The 18,398-nt window shown below is 50.0% G+C and overlaps 1 protein-coding gene across 2 annotated transcripts in view; it reads right to left on the bottom strand.

Moving 5' to 3' along the window:
* Positions 1-17,143, bottom strand: part of hgh1 (HGH1 cochaperone) — a 29,933-nt gene extending 12,790 nt beyond the window's left edge. The window contains exons 1-6 of one of the 2 annotated variants that reach the window (XM_087987675.1): positions 17,109-17,143; positions 15,670-16,237; positions 10,492-10,592; positions 8,960-9,058; positions 6,050-6,141; positions 3,269-3,391 (exon numbers count right to left, since the gene is read on the bottom strand). In XM_087987675.1, coding sequence (XP_087843801.1) covers positions 3,269-3,391; positions 6,050-6,141; positions 8,960-9,058; positions 10,492-10,592; positions 15,670-16,211 — 957 coding nt within the window. In that variant the 5' untranslated portion in view covers positions 16,212-16,237; positions 17,109-17,143. Of the gene's footprint in view, positions 1-3,268; positions 3,392-6,049; positions 6,142-8,959; positions 9,059-10,491; positions 10,593-15,669; positions 16,256-17,108 lie in introns of those variants that run through there. The other variant, XM_043690942.2, reaches the window with a different exon arrangement.
* Between the last annotated feature and the right edge of the window lie 1,255 nt (positions 17,144-18,398).

Raw genomic sequence — 18,398 nt, 5'->3', positions numbered from 1 at the left:
CTGAGTAAAGGGAACAGCATCGCTGGGTATTAACCATCTGGGACAATTCCAAATATTTGACCATTGATCATTTATTGCCCAATCTGAAATAGCTGTGAGATGGTGAGTGAGCTGCTCCCTTGAACTGCTACAGTCCACTGGGTGTAAGGACAGTGTTGTTACAGAGAAAGCTCCGAGACTGATGCAGCCACCAGTAAGAAATGTCTATCTATTTCCACGTCAACATTTGCAGAGAGGGATTTGTGTTTCCTGGTGCATGAATTGCACTATGCGAGTAATTATGAACTTATTGCAAGGGGAATTCAATGCAAGGGTATACTTTAGTTATACAGGCAGGAAGCTGGAAGAACACAGCAAGCCAGGCAGCATCAGGAGGTGGAGAAGGCAATGTTTTGGCTGTAGCCCTTCTTCAGGACTGGGGGTGGGTGTAAGGGGAGCCATGCCCAGTTGACTCAGAGATTAGCACTGCTGCATCACAGCCCCAAGGACCTGTGTTCAATTCCAGCCTCGGGCGACTGTGTGTACAGTTTGCACATTCTCCCCGTGTCTGCGTGGGTTTCCTCCCAATGCAAAGATGCGCAGTCTAGGTGAATCAACCATGCTAAATTGACTGTAATGTTCAGGGATGTGTAGGTTAGGTGCATTACTCTACATTAGGTGCAATGTAGAGTAATAGGGTTGGGGAATGGGCCTGGGTGGGTTACTCTCTGGAGGGTCAGTGTGGACTTGTTGGGCCCAAGGGCCTGTTTCCACACTGTAGGGATTCTACGGATTTCTAAAAACATTGACTTTTCCATCTCCTGATGCTGCCTGGCTCGTTGTGAACTTCCAGCCCCCTGCTTATCTACCTTGGATTCCAGCATCTGCAGTCTTTTTGTCTCTAATTTAGTTATAAAGGACATGATTGAGATCACATCTGGAATACTTAAGGAGGGATGTAACTGCATTCAAAGCAGTTCAGTGAAAGTTCACCAGACAGATACCTGGAATGAGAGCATTGTCTTGTCGGGAAATGTTAGACAGGCCAGGCTTGCATCCACTGGAGGTTAAAGGAATCAGAGGGCGACTTGATTGAACATAATATCCTGAATTGACTTAACAGGGTAGATGTGGAGACACTGTTTCCTCTTGTGAGAGAATCAAGAACTAGGAGTTGCTTTTTAAAAGGTAAGGGGTTGCCTGGTCAGGTCCAAGCCCCCAACAACCCACCCTCCCGTCCTAGCACCTTCCCCTACCACCGCAGGAATTGCAAAACCTGCGCCCACACCTCCTCCCTCACCTCCATCCAAGGCCCTAAAGGAGCCTTCCACATCCATTAAAGTTTCACCTGCACATCCACACACATTGTATTCATTGCTCCCCATGTGGTCTCCTCTATATTGGGCAGAGCACTTTAGGGAACATCTCCGGGGCACCCGCACCAATCAACCCCACCGCCCTGTGGCCCAACATTTCAACTCCCCCTCCCACTCTGCCGAGAACATGCAGGTCCTGGGCGTCCTCCATCGTCACTCTCTCACCACCCAACACCTGGAGGAAGAACGCCTCGCCTTCCGCCTCAAGAGCTTTCAACCCCAGGGCTTCAATGTGGATTTCACCAATTTCCTCATTTCCCCTCCCCTGACCTTACTCCAGCTCCAACCTTCCAGCTCAGCACCATCCTCATGACCTGTCCCACCTGTCAATCTTCCTTTCCACCTATCCGCTCCACCCTCCTCTTCGACCTATCACCTTTACCCCCACCTCCATCTACCTACTGCACTCTCAACCACTTTCCCCCCAGCCCCATCCCCCTCCCATTTATCTCCCCACTCCCGAGGCTCCTAGCCTCATTCCTGATGAAGGGTTTTTGCCCGAAATGTCGATTTTCCTGCTCCTCGGATGCTGCCTGACCTGCTGTGCTTTTCCAGCATCACTCTAATCTTGATTGCTGTCTGTCTAGTCTGGGGACTAGCTCTCCCAATTTCAGCACAAGTGCCAAGGCGTTAGTAAGGATGATTTGGCAGGGTTCAAGAGGCCTGACACTGCTGTTAGATTGGCTGCCTAGGCCGATTCTGTGTGGTCTGTCCAGTTTTCGGTTTGGCCTTTGCAGTGGGTCAATACAGGTGATGGTGTGCTGAACCACGTCAGAGGGCAGTAAAGAGTTAACCACATTGCTGTGGGTCAAATTACCCACATTTAGGCCAGACCAAATAACGGGGCAAACCTTTCCCCGTAAAGGGGCATGAGTGAACCAACTGACTTTTTATACCAATAGTTACAAGGCCACTGTAAGACTAATTTCTTGTCCGTGGGGGATCTGGATTACTAGTCCAGTGATGTACTGCTCCAGCAACAGTCGTCCCAAAGAACATCTACCTTGGCTGCACCTTCCCACGGTATCTCCATACCCCACTTAGTGCCCAAATATCTATTAACCTCAGTCTTGAACATGCTCAACCACTGAGAAGGCAGAATCTTCCAGGTCGTAGAGGTGTACAGCACAGAAACAAAACCCTTCAATCCAACCCTCTCTAGGTCAGAGAATTCCAAAGATCCATCACCCTGCGAGTGAAGAAATTCCTCATTTCCTTCGTGCCTCTTATTCCGAGGCTGTATTCCCTGGCTCTGGACCTGCTATAAAGGGAATAATCCTTCCTGCATCGACCCTATCACAGGGTCTGGAAGAAACCTTTTTATGTTCAAATGAGATCAGCTCTCATTCTTTGGGAGTACAAGCCCAATCTCCTTGGTCACTCTGCTGCCCTCCCTCTTTGGTAAATATCTCCTTCCTAAGGCAAAGGGATCAAACATCTTTATAGCATCCACCGTTTTGAACCACTTTGGTATTTTCCATGTTTCTGATGGCTGCAGCCACCTTGCGCCTAGTGAAGTCACACAAACAGGAATGAGCAAAGTGATCAGACTTACTCTGAGTGAGGCAGCTGAGTGTTTCCCAGAGCGTCGAGAAAAACTCACATGCTCCTGTTCAAAATGAAGAGGAGACATGTACCAAGAGGCTCCTGAGTCCCAGGTGAGAGAGATACGTACAAAGCCTTGGGTGAAGCAACCAAATGGCAAACTCTGGTTCCAGTCAACACCACCAGGTCAGGAGAGAGAGGGAGTGAGAAAGGGGAAAGGGGAGGGAGGGAAGGGGGGATGGACTGAAGAACAGCAGGGTTGGAGCAGGAATGGAGGAGTGTCTGTGTGGGCAGAAGGGAGCGGAACGAGAAGTGGGGGGGGGGGGGGGGGGACACAAACATTCTGTGAGGTGCTGTCAAAGACCTACCTCAATCAGCTTCTCACATGCGGCAGCAACATCGGGCTCAGTCTCCCACTTGTGGTACTCTCGCAGGATAAGGTAGGTCTTCTTTTCCCTCACCACCTCACGCCCACTTCTTGTTGCCATCAGCTACAAATGAAAGTGAGATTTAACCGGAGATACTGTTCCAAGACCACAGTTTTTATTGATCATGTGGAAGAATAAACTTGATCATTGAAATTGTACAGTTGAGGGGAGTGAATTATTACTCTTTTTGAGCAAAGCATCAAACATACCCAGGACACGTACAGTACAATGTTAAATACAGAGTAAAACTTTCTCTACAAGTTTAAACTGGAAGTACAGCTCCCTGTACACTGCCCCCATCAAACACTCCCAAGACAGGTACAGCATAGGGTTCAATATAGAGTGATGGTTCCACAACAGTGTCCTCATCAAACACTCCCAGGGCAGAGACAGCACTGGGTAGATACAGAGTAAAGCTCCCTCTACATTGTCTCCATCAAACACTCCCAGTGCAGGGACAGCACACGGTTAGATACAGAGTAAAACTCCTCTACACCATTCCCCATCAAACACACCCAGTACAGGGACAGCACGGAGTTAGATACAGAGTAAAGCTCTTTCTATACTGTGGTAAAAACAATGACTGCAGATGCTGGATACCAGATTCTGGATTAATGGTGCTGGAAAAGCACAGCAGTTCAGGCAGCATCCGAGGAGCAGAAAAATCGACATTTCGGGCAAAAGCCCTTCCCCATCAAACACTCCCAGTACAGGGACAACACACGGTTAGATACAGAGTAAAGTTCCCTCTACACCATCCCTATCAAACACTCCCAGGGCAGGGATGGCATGGGGTAGATGGAAACAAAAAAACAGAAATTGCAAAAACCAGAAAACTCAGCAGCACCTGTGAAGAGAAAGCAGAGTGAACATTTTGGGTCCAGTGATCCTACAAGGGGATGTGATCCCTGTCATGTTTGTCTTGTCTATCTCCACACCCACATGAAACACCACATCCCTGCCCTATGCTTTGAAAACACTAGATCAGTAAGAGACAGCACACTCAAGAGTCTCTGAATTGGTTACCACCTTAGTGGTGATGGTGACAAAATTGAACGACATGAGTTCAAATCCCATCTTGGTAACTGATGGGATTGGTTTTAATTCATTCATGGAGGGAGGGCTTGGCTGGCTGGGCCAGCATTTATTGTCCATCCCTAATCGTCCAGAGGGCAGTTAAAAGTCAGCCACATTGCTGTGGGTCTGGAGTCACATGCAGGCCAGACCAGGTATGGATGGCAGTTCCCTTCCCTAAAGGACATGAGTGAACCAGATGGGGTTTTCTGAAGTAGACAATGGATTCATAGTCATTGTTTGACTCTTAATTCCAGAGTTTTAAAATTAAATTCAAATTCCACATCTACCATGGCTGGATTTGAACTCAGGTCCCCCTGGGTCTCTGGATTAACAGTCCAGCGACGATACCACTAGGCCATGGTTTCCACTGATCACAACATTTGAATTCAATTCATTAATCTGGAATATAAAGCTAATCCCAGCAACAGATGACCACAAAACAATCCTCGAATGCTGCTTTTAAAATCTCTCCCACCTGCTATTCTGAGGTATTTCTTAATCTACCTGTTCAGAGATACTAGGAGAAAGTGAGGACTGCAGATGCTGGAGATCAGAGTCAAAAGCACAGCCGGTCAGGCAGCATCTGAAGAGCAGGAGCTCATCATCAGGAATGTGGGGGGATGGGGGAAAAGGGGCTGAGAGATAAATGGGAGGGGGTGGGGGGGGGAGGCAGTTGGGAATATGATAGGTAAATAAAGATGAGGGCTGATAGTGATAGGTCGGAGTGGAGGGTGGAGTAGATAGGTGGGAAGGAAGATGGGCAGGTAGGGCAGTTCAAGAGGGTGGTGCCAAGTTGCAGGGTTTGATTTGGGATAAGGTGAGGGGAGGGGACTTGAGAACACTGGTGAAGTCAACATTGATGCTGTAAAGTTGAAGGGTCCCAATGCAGAAAATGAGGCGTTCTTCCTCTAGTCATCAGGGTGGCTAGGATTTGGCGGTGGAGGAGGCCCAGGACTTGCATGTCCTTGGTGGAGTGGGAGAGGGAGTTAAAGTGTTTGGCCACAGGGCAGTGGGGTTGTTTGGTGTGTGTGTCCCAGAGATGTTCTCTGAAACGTTCTGCAAGTTGGAGTCCTGGCTCCCCAACGTAGAGGAGACCACGTAGAGAGTTATGGACACAGTAGATGAGGTCAGAGATACTGTTACACACCTCTGGAGCAGGTAGGACTTGTTGAACCTCCTGGATCAGAGGCAGGGCCACTGCCACTGTACCACAACCGCCCTCCGCTGCCACCCTTACCCTGAAGGAGTTTCCACAGCAATGTGATTGACTCAATAACAGATGGGAAACAAATGCCCACATCCCATGGAAAGAACTGTGTTTTCTCGACATTCACTTGCCTGTGAAACATTTGGGAACGTCCTGAGAGCGTTATGACCATGACATGCACACAGGCCTTTCCTTCAGTACCAGGAGAAAGTGAGGCCTGCAGATGCTGGAGAGTGTGGCGCTGGAAAAACACAGCAGGTCAGGCAGTCTCAGAGGAGCAGGAGAATCGACGTTTTGGGCATAAGACCTTCATCAGGAAGAGGCGTGTGGGCCGGGGGGGGGGGGGGGGGGGGTCGGGGTGGCTGAGCCTGAAACGTTGATTCTCTGCTCCTCGGATGCTGCTTTCCTTTGGTACCTCCTGCCCAGTGGGCACCTACCAGGTTGATGGCCTCCAGCAGCATTTTACGGATGTCTGGGTCCTTCTCACGTTGCTTGTCCTCGGGGAGATACTGGAGATCTACAGGAAGGCCTGCATCAGAAGACAAGAGACAGACACTAAGTATTCAGCAACAAGATGTGAGCTATCATTGACCAACTAACAATGCAATCCACTCCGGAAAACAGACTCAAGGAGGACACTTCAAATGATGTTAGTTAACCACAGTCACCATGTCTCCCCTCTCACAATCCCGCATGTACAGCCTCACCTCTCAATATGACCCCACCCCATACCCAACCACCATGTGTTTAAAACAGATACAGCCTGCCTTCCCCAATCAGCCTCCACACAGAGAAACTCTCCATACTCCATCATTTAAACCTTTACACTGCTCCGCGCAAACCCCCTCCACCCCCAGGGCTGGTGGAGTACAAAATCTCTCAGAGCCCTGTGGCACAACCCTGAGCCTGATTGCTGGGTTCAGGTCCAGAGCTGTGTCATAACGGGATAATGGGAAAACATCTGGAGCTTCACAGAGAAGAAATGTCCATGTGCCCCAGTGATGTGTCAGACTTACCCGAATCTAGGAGGAAAATAAAATCTGTCCAACCTGGGAATGCTCTTTGGACAGCTCCAGGGAACCTCTGCTTCCCACAGAATGGAAATTCCAAAATCTACAGTGCTGAAGCCACGGATCCCGGTGCTTTTCCCACATTCTCCATCCATCTTACCCACTGATCCCTGTGCTTTTCCCACATTCCTTGTCCATCCTTACCCACTGATCCCTGTCGTTTCCCACATTCCCCGTCCATCCTTACCCACGGATCCCTGTGCCTTTCCCACATTCCCCGTCTATCCTTACCCACTGATCCCTGTACCTTTCCCACATTCCCCGTCCATCCTTACCCACGGATCCCTGTATGTTTCCCACATTCCTGTTCCTCCTTACCCACTGATCCCTGTACCTTTCCCACATTCCCCATCCATCCTTACCCACTGATCCCTGTACTTTTCCCACATTCCTGTTCCGCCTTACCCACTGATTCCTGTACCTTTCCCACATTCCCCATCCATCCTTACCCACTGATCCCTGTACCTTTCCCACATTCCCCGTCCATCCTTACCCACTGATCCCTGTACCTTTCCCACATTCCCTGTCCATCCTTACCCACTGATCCCTGTACTTTTCCCACATTCCTGTTCCGCTTTACCCACTGATGCCTGTACCTTTCCCACATTCCTTGTCCATCCTTACCCACTGATCCCTGTACTTTTCCCACATTCCTGTTCCGCCTTACCCACTGATCCCTGTACCTTTCCCACATTCCTGTTCCTCCTTACCCACTGATCCCTGTACCTTTCCCACATTCTCCGTCCATCCTTAACCACTGATCCCTGTGCTTTTCCCACATTCCCCGTCACTCCTTAGCCACTGATCCCTGTGCCTTTCCCACATTCCCTGTCCATCCTTACCCACTGATCCCTGTACTTTTCCCACATTCTCCGTCCATCATTACCCACTGATCCCTATACCTTTCCCACATTCCCTGTCCATCCTTACCCACTGATCCCTGTACCTTTCCCCCATTCCTGTTCCTCCTTACCCACTGATCCCTGTACGTTTCCCACATTCCTGTTCCTCCTTACCCACTGATCCCTGTACGTTTCCCACATTCCCTGTCCATCCTTACCTACTGATCCCTGTCCCTTTCCCACATTCTCTGTTCCTCCTTACCCACTGATCCCTGTGCCTTTCCCACATTCCCCGTCACTCCTTAGCCACTGATCCCTGTGCCTTTCCCACATTTCTGTGCTATTCCCACATTCCTGTCCATCCTTACCCACTGATCCCTGTACCTTTCCCACATTCTCCGTCCATCCTTACCCACTGATCCCTGTACCTTTCCCACATTCTCCGTCCATCCTTACCCACTGATCCCTGTACCTTTCCCCCATTCCTGTTCCTCCTTACCCACTGATCCCTGTACGTTTCCCACATTCCTGTTCCACCTTACCCACTGATCCCTGTACGTTTCCCACATTCCCTGTCCATCCTTACCTACTGATCCCTGTGCCTTTCCCACATTCCCTGTTCCTCCTTACCCACTGATCCCTGTGCCTTTCCCACATTCCCTGTCCATCCTTACCCACTGATCCGTGCTTTTCACACATTCCCTGTCCATCCTTACCCACTGATCCCTCTGCTTTTCCCACATTCCCCGTCACTCCTTAGTCACTGATCCCTGTGCCTTTCCCACATTTCTGTGCCATTCCCACATTCCTGTCCATCCTTACCCACTGATCCCTGTGCCTTTCCCACATTCCCTGTCCATCCTTACCCACTGATCCCTGTGCTTTTCCCACATTCCCCGTCACTCCTTACCCACTGATCCCTGTGTCTTTCCCACATTTCTGTGCCATTCCCACATTCCTGTCCATCCTTACCCACTGATCCCGGTGCTTTTCCCACCTTCCCCGTCCATCCTTACCCACTGATCCCTGTGTATTTCCCACATTCCCCGTCCATCCTTACCCACTGATCCCGGTGCTTTTCCCACATTCCCCGTCCATCCTTACCCACTGATCCCTGTACCATTCCCACATTCTCCATCCATCCTTACCCACTGATCCCTGTGCTTTTCCCACATTCCCTGTCCATCCTTACCCACTGATCCCTGTGCTTTTCCCACATTCCCTATCCCTCCTTACCCACTGATCCCTGTGCCTTTCCCACATTCCTTGTCCATCTTTACCCACTGATCCCTGTGCCTTTCCCACATTCCCTGTCCATCCTTACCCAATGATCCCTGTGCCATTCCCACATTCCCTGTCCATCCTTACCCACTGATCCCCATGCCGTTCCCACATTCCCTGTCCTTCCTTTACCACATTTCCTGATCCTTCTCACCTTCCATTTCATCCTCGCTCAGTTCCTCAGGGCCAGCCAATGGCAGCAGCAGGTAAGGGAGGATGTCAACTTCATTGCTCAGCAACCATTGATGATGTGCTGTGGAGATGAGATGAAGACAGACAGGTTGAGTGACAGCAGCTGGAATGGGCCCAATGGACTCCCTCGACACTATAACAATCCTGTGACTCTTCCCCGGTGACAGCAATATAGCTTCTTACAGGACACAAACATCTAGGTCCCACCACCACCTGACCTGCACCTCCTGCACAGAGCTCAGGTGTGGAAGAACGTCAGATCAGAAAGAGGCAACTGAGCCACCTCAGCCACAGCTTTGGTTGAAGTATGCAGTCTCCACAACTCTCTTTTAACAGCTAACGGACTGGTGCAGAGCCAACAACCTGTCTCTGAAGGTGGACAAAACGAAAGAGATGGTTGTCGACTTCAGGAGGGCATGAGTGACCACTCTCCGTTGGACATCAACAGCTCCCCCGTGGAGATGGTGAAGAGCACCAAATTTCTTGGCATACACCTGGCAGAGAATCTCACCCTGGTCCCTCAACATCAGCTACATAACCAAGAAAGCCCAGCAGTGTCTCTACTTTCTGCACAGGCCGAGGAAAGACACCCTTCCACCCCCCCATCCTCACCACACTCCACAGAGGGTTCATTGAGAGTACCCTGAGCTGCTGCATCACTGCCTCGTTCAGGAATTGCACTGTCTTGGATCGTCAGACCCTACAGCGGATAGTGAGGACAGCTGAGAGGATCATCGGGGTCTCTCTCCCCTCCATTACAGACATTTACACCACACGCTGCATCCGAAAGGCTAAGAGCATTGTGGAAGACCCCACACACCCCCCACTCAAACTTTTCTCCTTCCTGCCATCTGGCAGAAGACACCGGAGCATTCGGTCTCTCACGGCCAGACTGTGCAACAGTTTCATCCCCCAAGCCATCAGGCTCCTTAACACTGTACAATCAGACTCTCTTCCATCTGAAATTCTTTGCACGACTTCGAATTGCTGCTAGAACAATGTCCATTAATTATCATTGTTTTATTACACTGTAATGTGCGTGCTTTGCGCTTCTTATTCACTTTATGTCGCCTTTTGTATGGTCGATGATTTGGAGGAGCCGGTGTTGGACTGGGGTGGACAAAGATAAAAATCACACAACACCAGGTTATAGTCTGACAGGTTTATTTGGAAGCACTAGCTTTCGGAGCGCAACCCCTTTGTCATGTGATCCTTCAACCACCTGATAGAGGAGCGTTGCTCCGAAAGCTAGTGCCTCCAAATAAACCTGTTGGGCTATAACCTGCTGTTGTATGGTTTTTAATTTTGTATGATTGTGTAGTTTGGTGCTGTCCATTTAGCATCTTGGTCCTGGAGGAACGCTGTCTCGTTTTTTACTGTATCAGTTGTATATGGTAGAAATGACAAATAAAAGTTACTCTCATCTACTCTTCTCCCTGCCCTACACACGTCCCCCAGATCCAGTCAGCTCCAATCAGTGGGTGAGCCACTCACAGTAATCAAAGCAGCAATTGCGGAGTGTGCCCACGACCCCTCCTCGGCGAACACTTGAGGCCTCGTACTGGGTGTAAGGGAGAAGTCGCTGAACAACACACCTGTAGGACAGGGAACAAATCACACAGATTGACCATCACCAATAACAGCTCACTCCACACTTGTCTTCATTGCTCAAACCATTGAGTATAGAAGTTGGGATGTCATATATTAAACTTGTACAGGACATTAATGAGGCCACTTCTGGACTACTGTGTCCACTTCTGGGCACTTTAAATTATAGAGGATGCCAAAACATTTTACCAGGATGTTGCCTGAAATAGAGGACTGAAGTTATATGGAGAGGTTAGATAAGTGGGACTTTTTTCACTGGAACATAGGAGACTATGGAGTGACTTTACAGAGGTCTGTAAAATCATGATGGGCATGGATAAGGTGAATAGCAAAGGTCTTTTCTCTCGGGTTGGTGAGTGGCATAATTTTAAAGTGAGCGGAGAAAGATTTAAAGGAGACCTGAGGGGCGATGCTTTCGCACAGAGCGGGATTCACACATGGAATGAACTGCCAGAGGAAATAGTAGATGCAGGTACAGTCACAACATTTGAAAGACGCTTGGCAGGTACATGAATAGGAAAAGTTTAGAAGGATATGGGTGAAATACAAGCAAATGGGACTAGTTCAGTTTGGGAAGTTTTGTGGGCGTGGACGAGTTGGACCGAAGGGTCTGTTTCTGTGCTGTATGACTCTACGGGTCCATGTGTTTGACAAAAGGAGAGCCAGCAGTTGTGATCTATTTGGATTTCCAGAAGGCCACTGACAAGGTTACAGGAGGCTGTGAAATAAGATCAGAGCCCACGGTGTTAGGGACAAGGTACTGGCATGGAACGATGATTGTCTGCCTGGTAGAGGGCAGAGAGTGGGGACAAAGGGGTCTTTTTCAGGATGGCAGCCAGTGACAAGATGAGTACGACAGGGGTCAGTGTTGGGACCATAATCATATACATTATTCATTAACAATCGGATGAAGGAACTGAGGGCAATGTTGTGAAGTTTACAGGTGACACAAAGATACCTGGAGGGACAGGTAATGTTGAGGAGGTGGGAAGCTGCAGAAGGATTTGGACATGCGAGCAGAGTGGAAAAGATAGCGTACAATATTGGAAAAGGTGAGGTTGGTAAGAAGAAGAGCTGTAGACTATTTTCTAAACAGAGAAAGACTCTGGAAATCTGAAGCACAAAGGGACTTGAGTATCCTAGTTCAGAATTCAGTTAAGGTTAACCTGCAGTTTAGTTGGTAGTTAGGAAGGTAAATACAACGTTAACATTCATTTCAAGAGGGCTGGAATACAAGAGCAAAAATATACTGCTGAGGCTGTACAAAGCTCTGGTCAGACTGCATTTGGAATATTGTGAGCAGCTATTTCTTCAGCCTGAGGGTGGGGAATCTGTGAAACTCATTGCCACAGAGGGCTGTGTATTTAAGACATAGATAGATTCTTGATGAAGGATCAAGGTTACAGGGAGAAGGCAGGAGAATGGGGTTGAGAAACCTATCAGTCATGATCAAATGGTGGAGGACATCTGATGGACCTAGTGGCCTAACTCTGTTCTTATGTCAAAGAGTGTGCATCCGAGGAGCAGGAGAATCGACGTTTCAGGCATAAACCCTTTATCAAGAATGAAGAGCTTCCTGATGAACAGCTTATGCTCAAAACATCAAATCAAATACTCCACAGATGCTGCCTGACCGGCTGTGCTTTTCCAGCATCCCACACTTCGACTCTGATCTCCAGCATCTGCAGTCCTCACTTTCTCCTGAGACAGAGTTTGAACTTTGAACCCTGCAGTGCATCAGGAAGCCACTGCAGTAAATCTCCTCTGCACCCTCTCAGAGGCTTGACCTCCTCAAGCATGGAGCCCAGAGCTGGGACATACAGCACTCCAGTTGAGAACTCAGTCATAGAGATGTACACTCGGAAACAGACCCTTCGGTTCAACCCGTCCATGTCGACCAGATATCCCAACCCAATCTAGTCCCACCTGCCAGCACCCGGCCCATATCCCTCCAAACCTTTCCTATTCATATACCCATCCAAATTCCTTTTAAATGTTTATCCTATCCATGCCCCTCATAATTTTGCAAATCTCGATAAGGTCACCCCTCAGCCTCCGACACTCTGGGGAAAACAGCCCCAGCCTGTTCAGCCTCTCCCTATAGCTCAAACCCTCCAACCCTGGCAACATCCTTGTAAATCTTTTCTGAATCCTTTCAAGTTTCACAACAGCTTTCCGATAGGAAGGAGACCAGAATTGCACGCAATATTCCAACAGTGGCCTAACCAATGTCCTGTACAGCAGCAACATGACCTCCCAACTCCTGTACTCAATACTCTGACCAATAAAAGAAAGCATACCAAACGCCTTCTTCACTATTCTATCTACCTGTGAGTCCACTTTCAAGGAGCAATGAACCTGCACTCCAAGGTCTCTTTGTTCAGCAACACTCCCTAGGACCTTACCATTAAGTGTATAAGTCCTGCTAAGATTTGCTTTCCCAAAATGCAGCACCTCGCATTTATCTGAAACTCCATCTGCCACTTCTCAGCCCATTGGCCCATCTGGTCCAGATCCTGTTGTAATCTGAGGTAACCCTCTTCACTGTTCACTACACCTCCAATTTTGGTGTCATTTAGACTTAGATTACATTACAGTGTGGAAACAGGCCCTTCGGCCCAACAAGTCCACACTGACCCGCCGAAGCGCAACCCACCCACTCCCCTACATTTACCCCTTTACCTAACGCTATGGGCAATTTAGCATGGCCAATTCACCTGACCTGCACATCTTTGGACTGTGGGAGGAAACCGGAGCACCCGGAGGAAACCCACGCAGACACGGGGAGAACGTGCAAACTCCACACAGTCAGTCGTCTGAGGTGGGAATTGAACCCGGGTCTCCGGCGCTGTGAGGCAGCAGTGCTAACCACTGTGCCACCGTGCCGCCCACAAAACTAACTGTACCTCTTATGCTCGCATCCAAATCATTTATGTAAATGATAACAAGTAGAGGACCCAGCACCGATCAATGTGGCACTCCACTGGTCACAGGCCTCCAGTCTAAAAAACAACCCTCCACCACCACATTCTGTCTTCTACCTTTGAGCCAATTCTGTATGCAAATGGCTAGTTCTCCCTGTATTCCATGAGATCTAACCTTACTAATCAGTCTCCCATGGGGAACCTTGTTCAATGCCTTATTGAAGTCCACATAGATCACATCAACTCTCTGCCCTCATCAATCCTCTTTGTTACTTCTTCAAAAAACACGATCCAAGTTTTTTTAGATTTTTTTTAGATTATTTACAGTGTGGAAACAGGCCATTCGGCCCAACAAGTCCACACCGACCTGCCGAAGTGCAAGCCACCCAGACCCATTCCCCTACATTTACCCCTTCATCTAACACTACGGGCAATTTAGCATGGCCAATTCACCTAACCTGTACGTTTTTGGACTGTGGGAGGAATCTGGAGCACCCGGAGGAAACCCACGCAGACACGGGGAGAATGTGCAAACTCCACACAGTCAGTTGCCTGAGGCGGGAATTGAACTCGGGTCTTTGGCGCTGTGAGGCAGCAATGCTAACCACTGTGCCACCCACAAAATCCCACAATGACCGAGATCATCATCTAGGTCCAGGAATGTTGATAGAGGGAAACCCAGGAGACTGGGGAGAAAACATCCTTGATTAGATTAGATTCCAGAGTGTGGAAACAGGCCCTTCAGCCCAACCAGTCTACATTGACCCTCTGAAGAGTAACCCACCCAGACCCATTTCCCTCTCACTAATGCACCTAACACTATGGGCAAATTAATATGGCCAATTCACCTAACCTGCACATCTTTGGACTGTGGGAGGAAACCGGAGCAAACTCCACACAGACGGTCACCCGAGGCTGGAATCGAACCTGGGACCCTGGTGCTGTGAGGCAGCAGTGCTAACCCCTGAGCCACCGTGCGACCCCATCCTATGATATGAGATATGATTTCCCATGCACAAAGCCATGTTGACTATCCCTAATCAGTCCTTGTCTTTCCAAATACATGTACATCCTGTCCCTCAGAATACCCTCCAACAACTTGCCCACTACCGAGGTCAGGCTCACTGGTCTATAGTTCCCTGGCTTGTCCTTACCACCCTTCTTAAACAGTGGCACCATGTTAGCCAACCTTCAGTCTTCCAGCACCTCACCTGTGACTATCGATGATACAAATATCTCAACAAGAGGCCCAGCAATTACTTCCCTAGCTTCCCACAGAGTTCTCGGTTACACCTGATCAGGTCCTGGGGGTTTATCCACTTTTATGCATTTCAAGACATCCAGCAATTCCTTCGCTGTGACAGGGAAATTTTCAAGATGTCACCATCAATTTCCCCATATTCTATATCTTTCATGTCCTTTTCTACAGTAAACACTGATGCAAAATATTCATTTAGTATCTCTCCTGCGGCTCCACACAAAGGCCTCCTTGCTGATCTTTGAGGGGCCCTATTCTCTCCCTAGTCATCCTTTTGTCCTTAATATATTTATAAAAACCCTTTGTATTCTCCTTAACTCTATTTGCCAAAGCTATCTCATGTCCCCTTTTTGCCCTCCTGATTTCCCTCTGAGGTATACCCCTACTGCCTTTATACTCTTCTCAGGATTGATTCGATTTATTCTGTCAACATCTGACATATGCTTCCCTCTTTTTCTTAACCAAACTCTCAATTCCTTTAGTCATCCAGCATTTCCTCCACCTACTGAACAATGTTTTAAAAGAACTAGCATTATTTATTGCTTTTTCTACACTATGCCTCCAAGAATCCTATTTGCATTCTTAACAGTCTTATCAACTTGTCCTGTCAGCATCAGATTTACTTATGGTCGAGAGTGTGGTGCTAGAAAAGCCTTCCTGATGAAGGGCTTTTGCTCGAAACGTCAGTTTTCCTGCTCCTCGGAAGCTGCCTGACCAGCACCACACTCTCGAGTCTAATTTCCAGCATCTATAGTCCTCACTTTCGCCTATCAGATTTACTTAGGTGAGCCCCAGTCTCCTGGGCCCAGTTTACAATGATACTGTTTTGTTCACAATGTTATTAGTCAGAACTAGTTTGCAGTTATAAAGAGTGAGCCAGACCTGTCTTTATCCAGTATGAACTGCCTGGCTTCTGGCAATTGGGTTAAGTTGGACAGCAACGGCCCCAAGTAGTGGAGTTCCATATTTTCATTGTAACTGTCTGTGCAGAAGATGTCCACAATTTTCGCCAAGCCAGGGCCCTCATTCTGAATGGCATGGAACACGTCAGCACAAGTGCGCTTCTCCCGGGTGAGGTTGGACAAGATGGAGCAGATCTGGTCAGAGAAGTCATACCCAGGGTACAAGAGGTTGGGCAGGAGCGTGGAAACGAGGCGGACATCCTGGATTAGGGTTTGGTGTATCGTCTCATCAGCGGACAGGTTGACCAGGGCAAAATAGCAGTCCTTTGCCACAGCCCGAGAGGGGTCCTTGGTGAGCATCAGCAAAGCCCGCAGGATGTCCATGCTCTGTCCTAGTAAGCTGCGGCCGTTGTTACTCCCAGTCAATCCCAGCACACACTCAGTGGCCTGGCCTTTAACATCCAGCCGGGTGTCAAGTGTCAGAAATCCCAGCAGCTCCTGCATTTGTTCTTCATTCAGCATGGCGACTGTGTCCAACCACTCAGACCCTGGCAGAGAAACACAGAACAATAAATTAGACATTGAAAAGGCCAGAGGGCTGAACAGTGAGAGAGCATTTCTAAAGCAACCTCAGGTCGTCCTTTTAACGAACAATGAAGAGCTTTTCGAAATGCAGTGAGTTGAAATACCACAGTCAATTTACAAAATCCCACAATGACCGAGATCATCATCTAGGTCCAGGAATGTTGATAGAGGGCAACCCAGGACACTGGGGAGAACACATCCTTGACTAGATTAGATTCCCTACAGTGTGGAAACAGGCCCTTCAGCCCAACCAGTCCACACCGACCCACCGAAGAATAACCCACCCAGACCCATTTCCCTCTGACTAATGCACCTAACATTACGGGCAATTTAGCATGGCCAATTCACCTGACCTGCACATCTTTGGCTATGGGGGGGAAACCCATGCAGACACGGGGAGAATGTGCAAACTCCATACAAATGGTCGCCCGAGGCTGGAATTGAACTTGGGGCCCTGGTGCTGTGAGGCAGCAGTGCTAACCACTGAGCCACCGTGCCACCCCATCCTGCTGTGAAAGAGGGGCCCTGGCTCCTTCACATCTGCTCTCCACCCCCCCTTTTCCTTCTCCCTAGCTCACATCCCCATCTGATTCTCATATTACCTCTGAACCCCCCCCAAACCCTCATCTCACTCCATCTCCCCCATTGACCCCACCATCCCATCCCATCCCATCCCCTCCCCCACCTTGTACCCTCATTATCTCCTCCTCCATTGCCCTTTAACCTCGATCGCCCACTATCGTTTACCCCCTACCACCAATATCTCCTCACTTCACCCTTTCACCTCTCACCGCCCCCAGACCCCACCATCCCCTCCCCGGCTCCCCCCATTACCCCGCAAGACCACGCTGTCCCCTCCCCCTCACACAGGAACGCACCACCGAGCACCAACAGGAAGTCACGCCCCACTCCTGGCGATTGACGGTGCCACTGGCCAATGGGGAACCTAGAGGACACCGGTCTGCGCAGGCTCGAGGCTGAGCCCTGTACAGCCCGAATGACATCGCAGAGGCTTGTGGGAAATGTAGTTCAGGGAGCGCCGCACTGTCGGAGAGTCAGTGCTGAGGGAGGGCCGCACTGTCGGAGGGTCAGTGCTGAGGGAGTGCCGCACTGTCGGAGGGTCAGTGCTGAGGGAGTGGGCACTGTCGGAGGGTCAGTGCTGAGGGAGTGGGCACTGTTGGAGGGTCAGTGCTGAGGGAGGGCCGCACTGTCGGAGGGTCAGTGCTGAGGGAGTGCTGCACAGTCGGAAGGTCAGTGCTGAGGGAGTGCTGCACAGTCGGAAGGTCAGTGCTGAGGGAGTGCTGCACAGTCGGAAGGTCAGTGCTGAGGGAGTGCCGCATTGTCGGAGGGTCAGTGCTGAGGGAGTGCCGCATTGTCGGAGGGTCAGTGCTGAGGGAGCGCCGCATTGTCGGAGGGTCAGTGCTGAGGGAGCGCCACACTGTCGGAGGGTCAGTTCTGAGGGAGCACCACACTGTCGGAGGGTCAGTGCTGAGTGAGCGCGGCACTGTTGGCGGGTCAGTGACCGCACTGTCGGAGGGTCAGTGCTGCGGGAGTCCGCACTGTCGGTGGGTCAGTGCTGAGGAAGTCCGCACTGTCGGAGGGTCAGTGCTGAGGGAGTGGTCACTGTCGGAGGGTCAGTGCTGAGGGAGTGCCGAGCTGTCGGAGGGTCAGTGCTGAGGGAGACCACACTGTCGGAGGGTCAGTGCTGAGGGGGTCCATACTGTCGGAGGGTCAGTGCTGAGAGAGTGGTCACTGTTGGAGGGTCAATGCTGAGGGAGTGGTGACTGTCGGAGGGTCAGTGCGGAGGGAGACCACACTGTCGGCGGGTCAGTGCTGAGGGAGTGGATTCTGTCGGAGGGTCAGTGCTGAGGGAGCACCACATGTCAGAGGGTCAGTGCTGAGGGAGTCCGCACTGTCGGAGGGTCAGTGCTGAGGGAGTGGTCACTGTCGGAGGGTCAGTGCTGAGGGAGTGCTGCACTGTTGGAGGGTCAGTACTGAGGGAGTGCCGCACTGTCGGAGGGTCAGTGCTGAGGGAGTGCCGCACTGTCGGAGGGTCAGTGCTGAGGGAGTGCTGCACTGTCGGAGGGTCAGAGCTGAGGGAGCGCCGCACTGTCGGAGGGTCAG

This window comes from Chiloscyllium plagiosum, unplaced genomic scaffold (genome assembly GCF_037043375.1).
Source record: "Chiloscyllium plagiosum isolate Xiang-an unplaced genomic scaffold, Cpla_swu_hap1 HiC_scaffold_5, whole genome shotgun sequence".
Classification (NCBI taxonomy): Eukaryota; Metazoa; Chordata; class Chondrichthyes; order Orectolobiformes; family Hemiscylliidae; genus Chiloscyllium; species Chiloscyllium plagiosum.
This window is presented reverse-complemented; position numbering and strand designations above follow the sequence as displayed.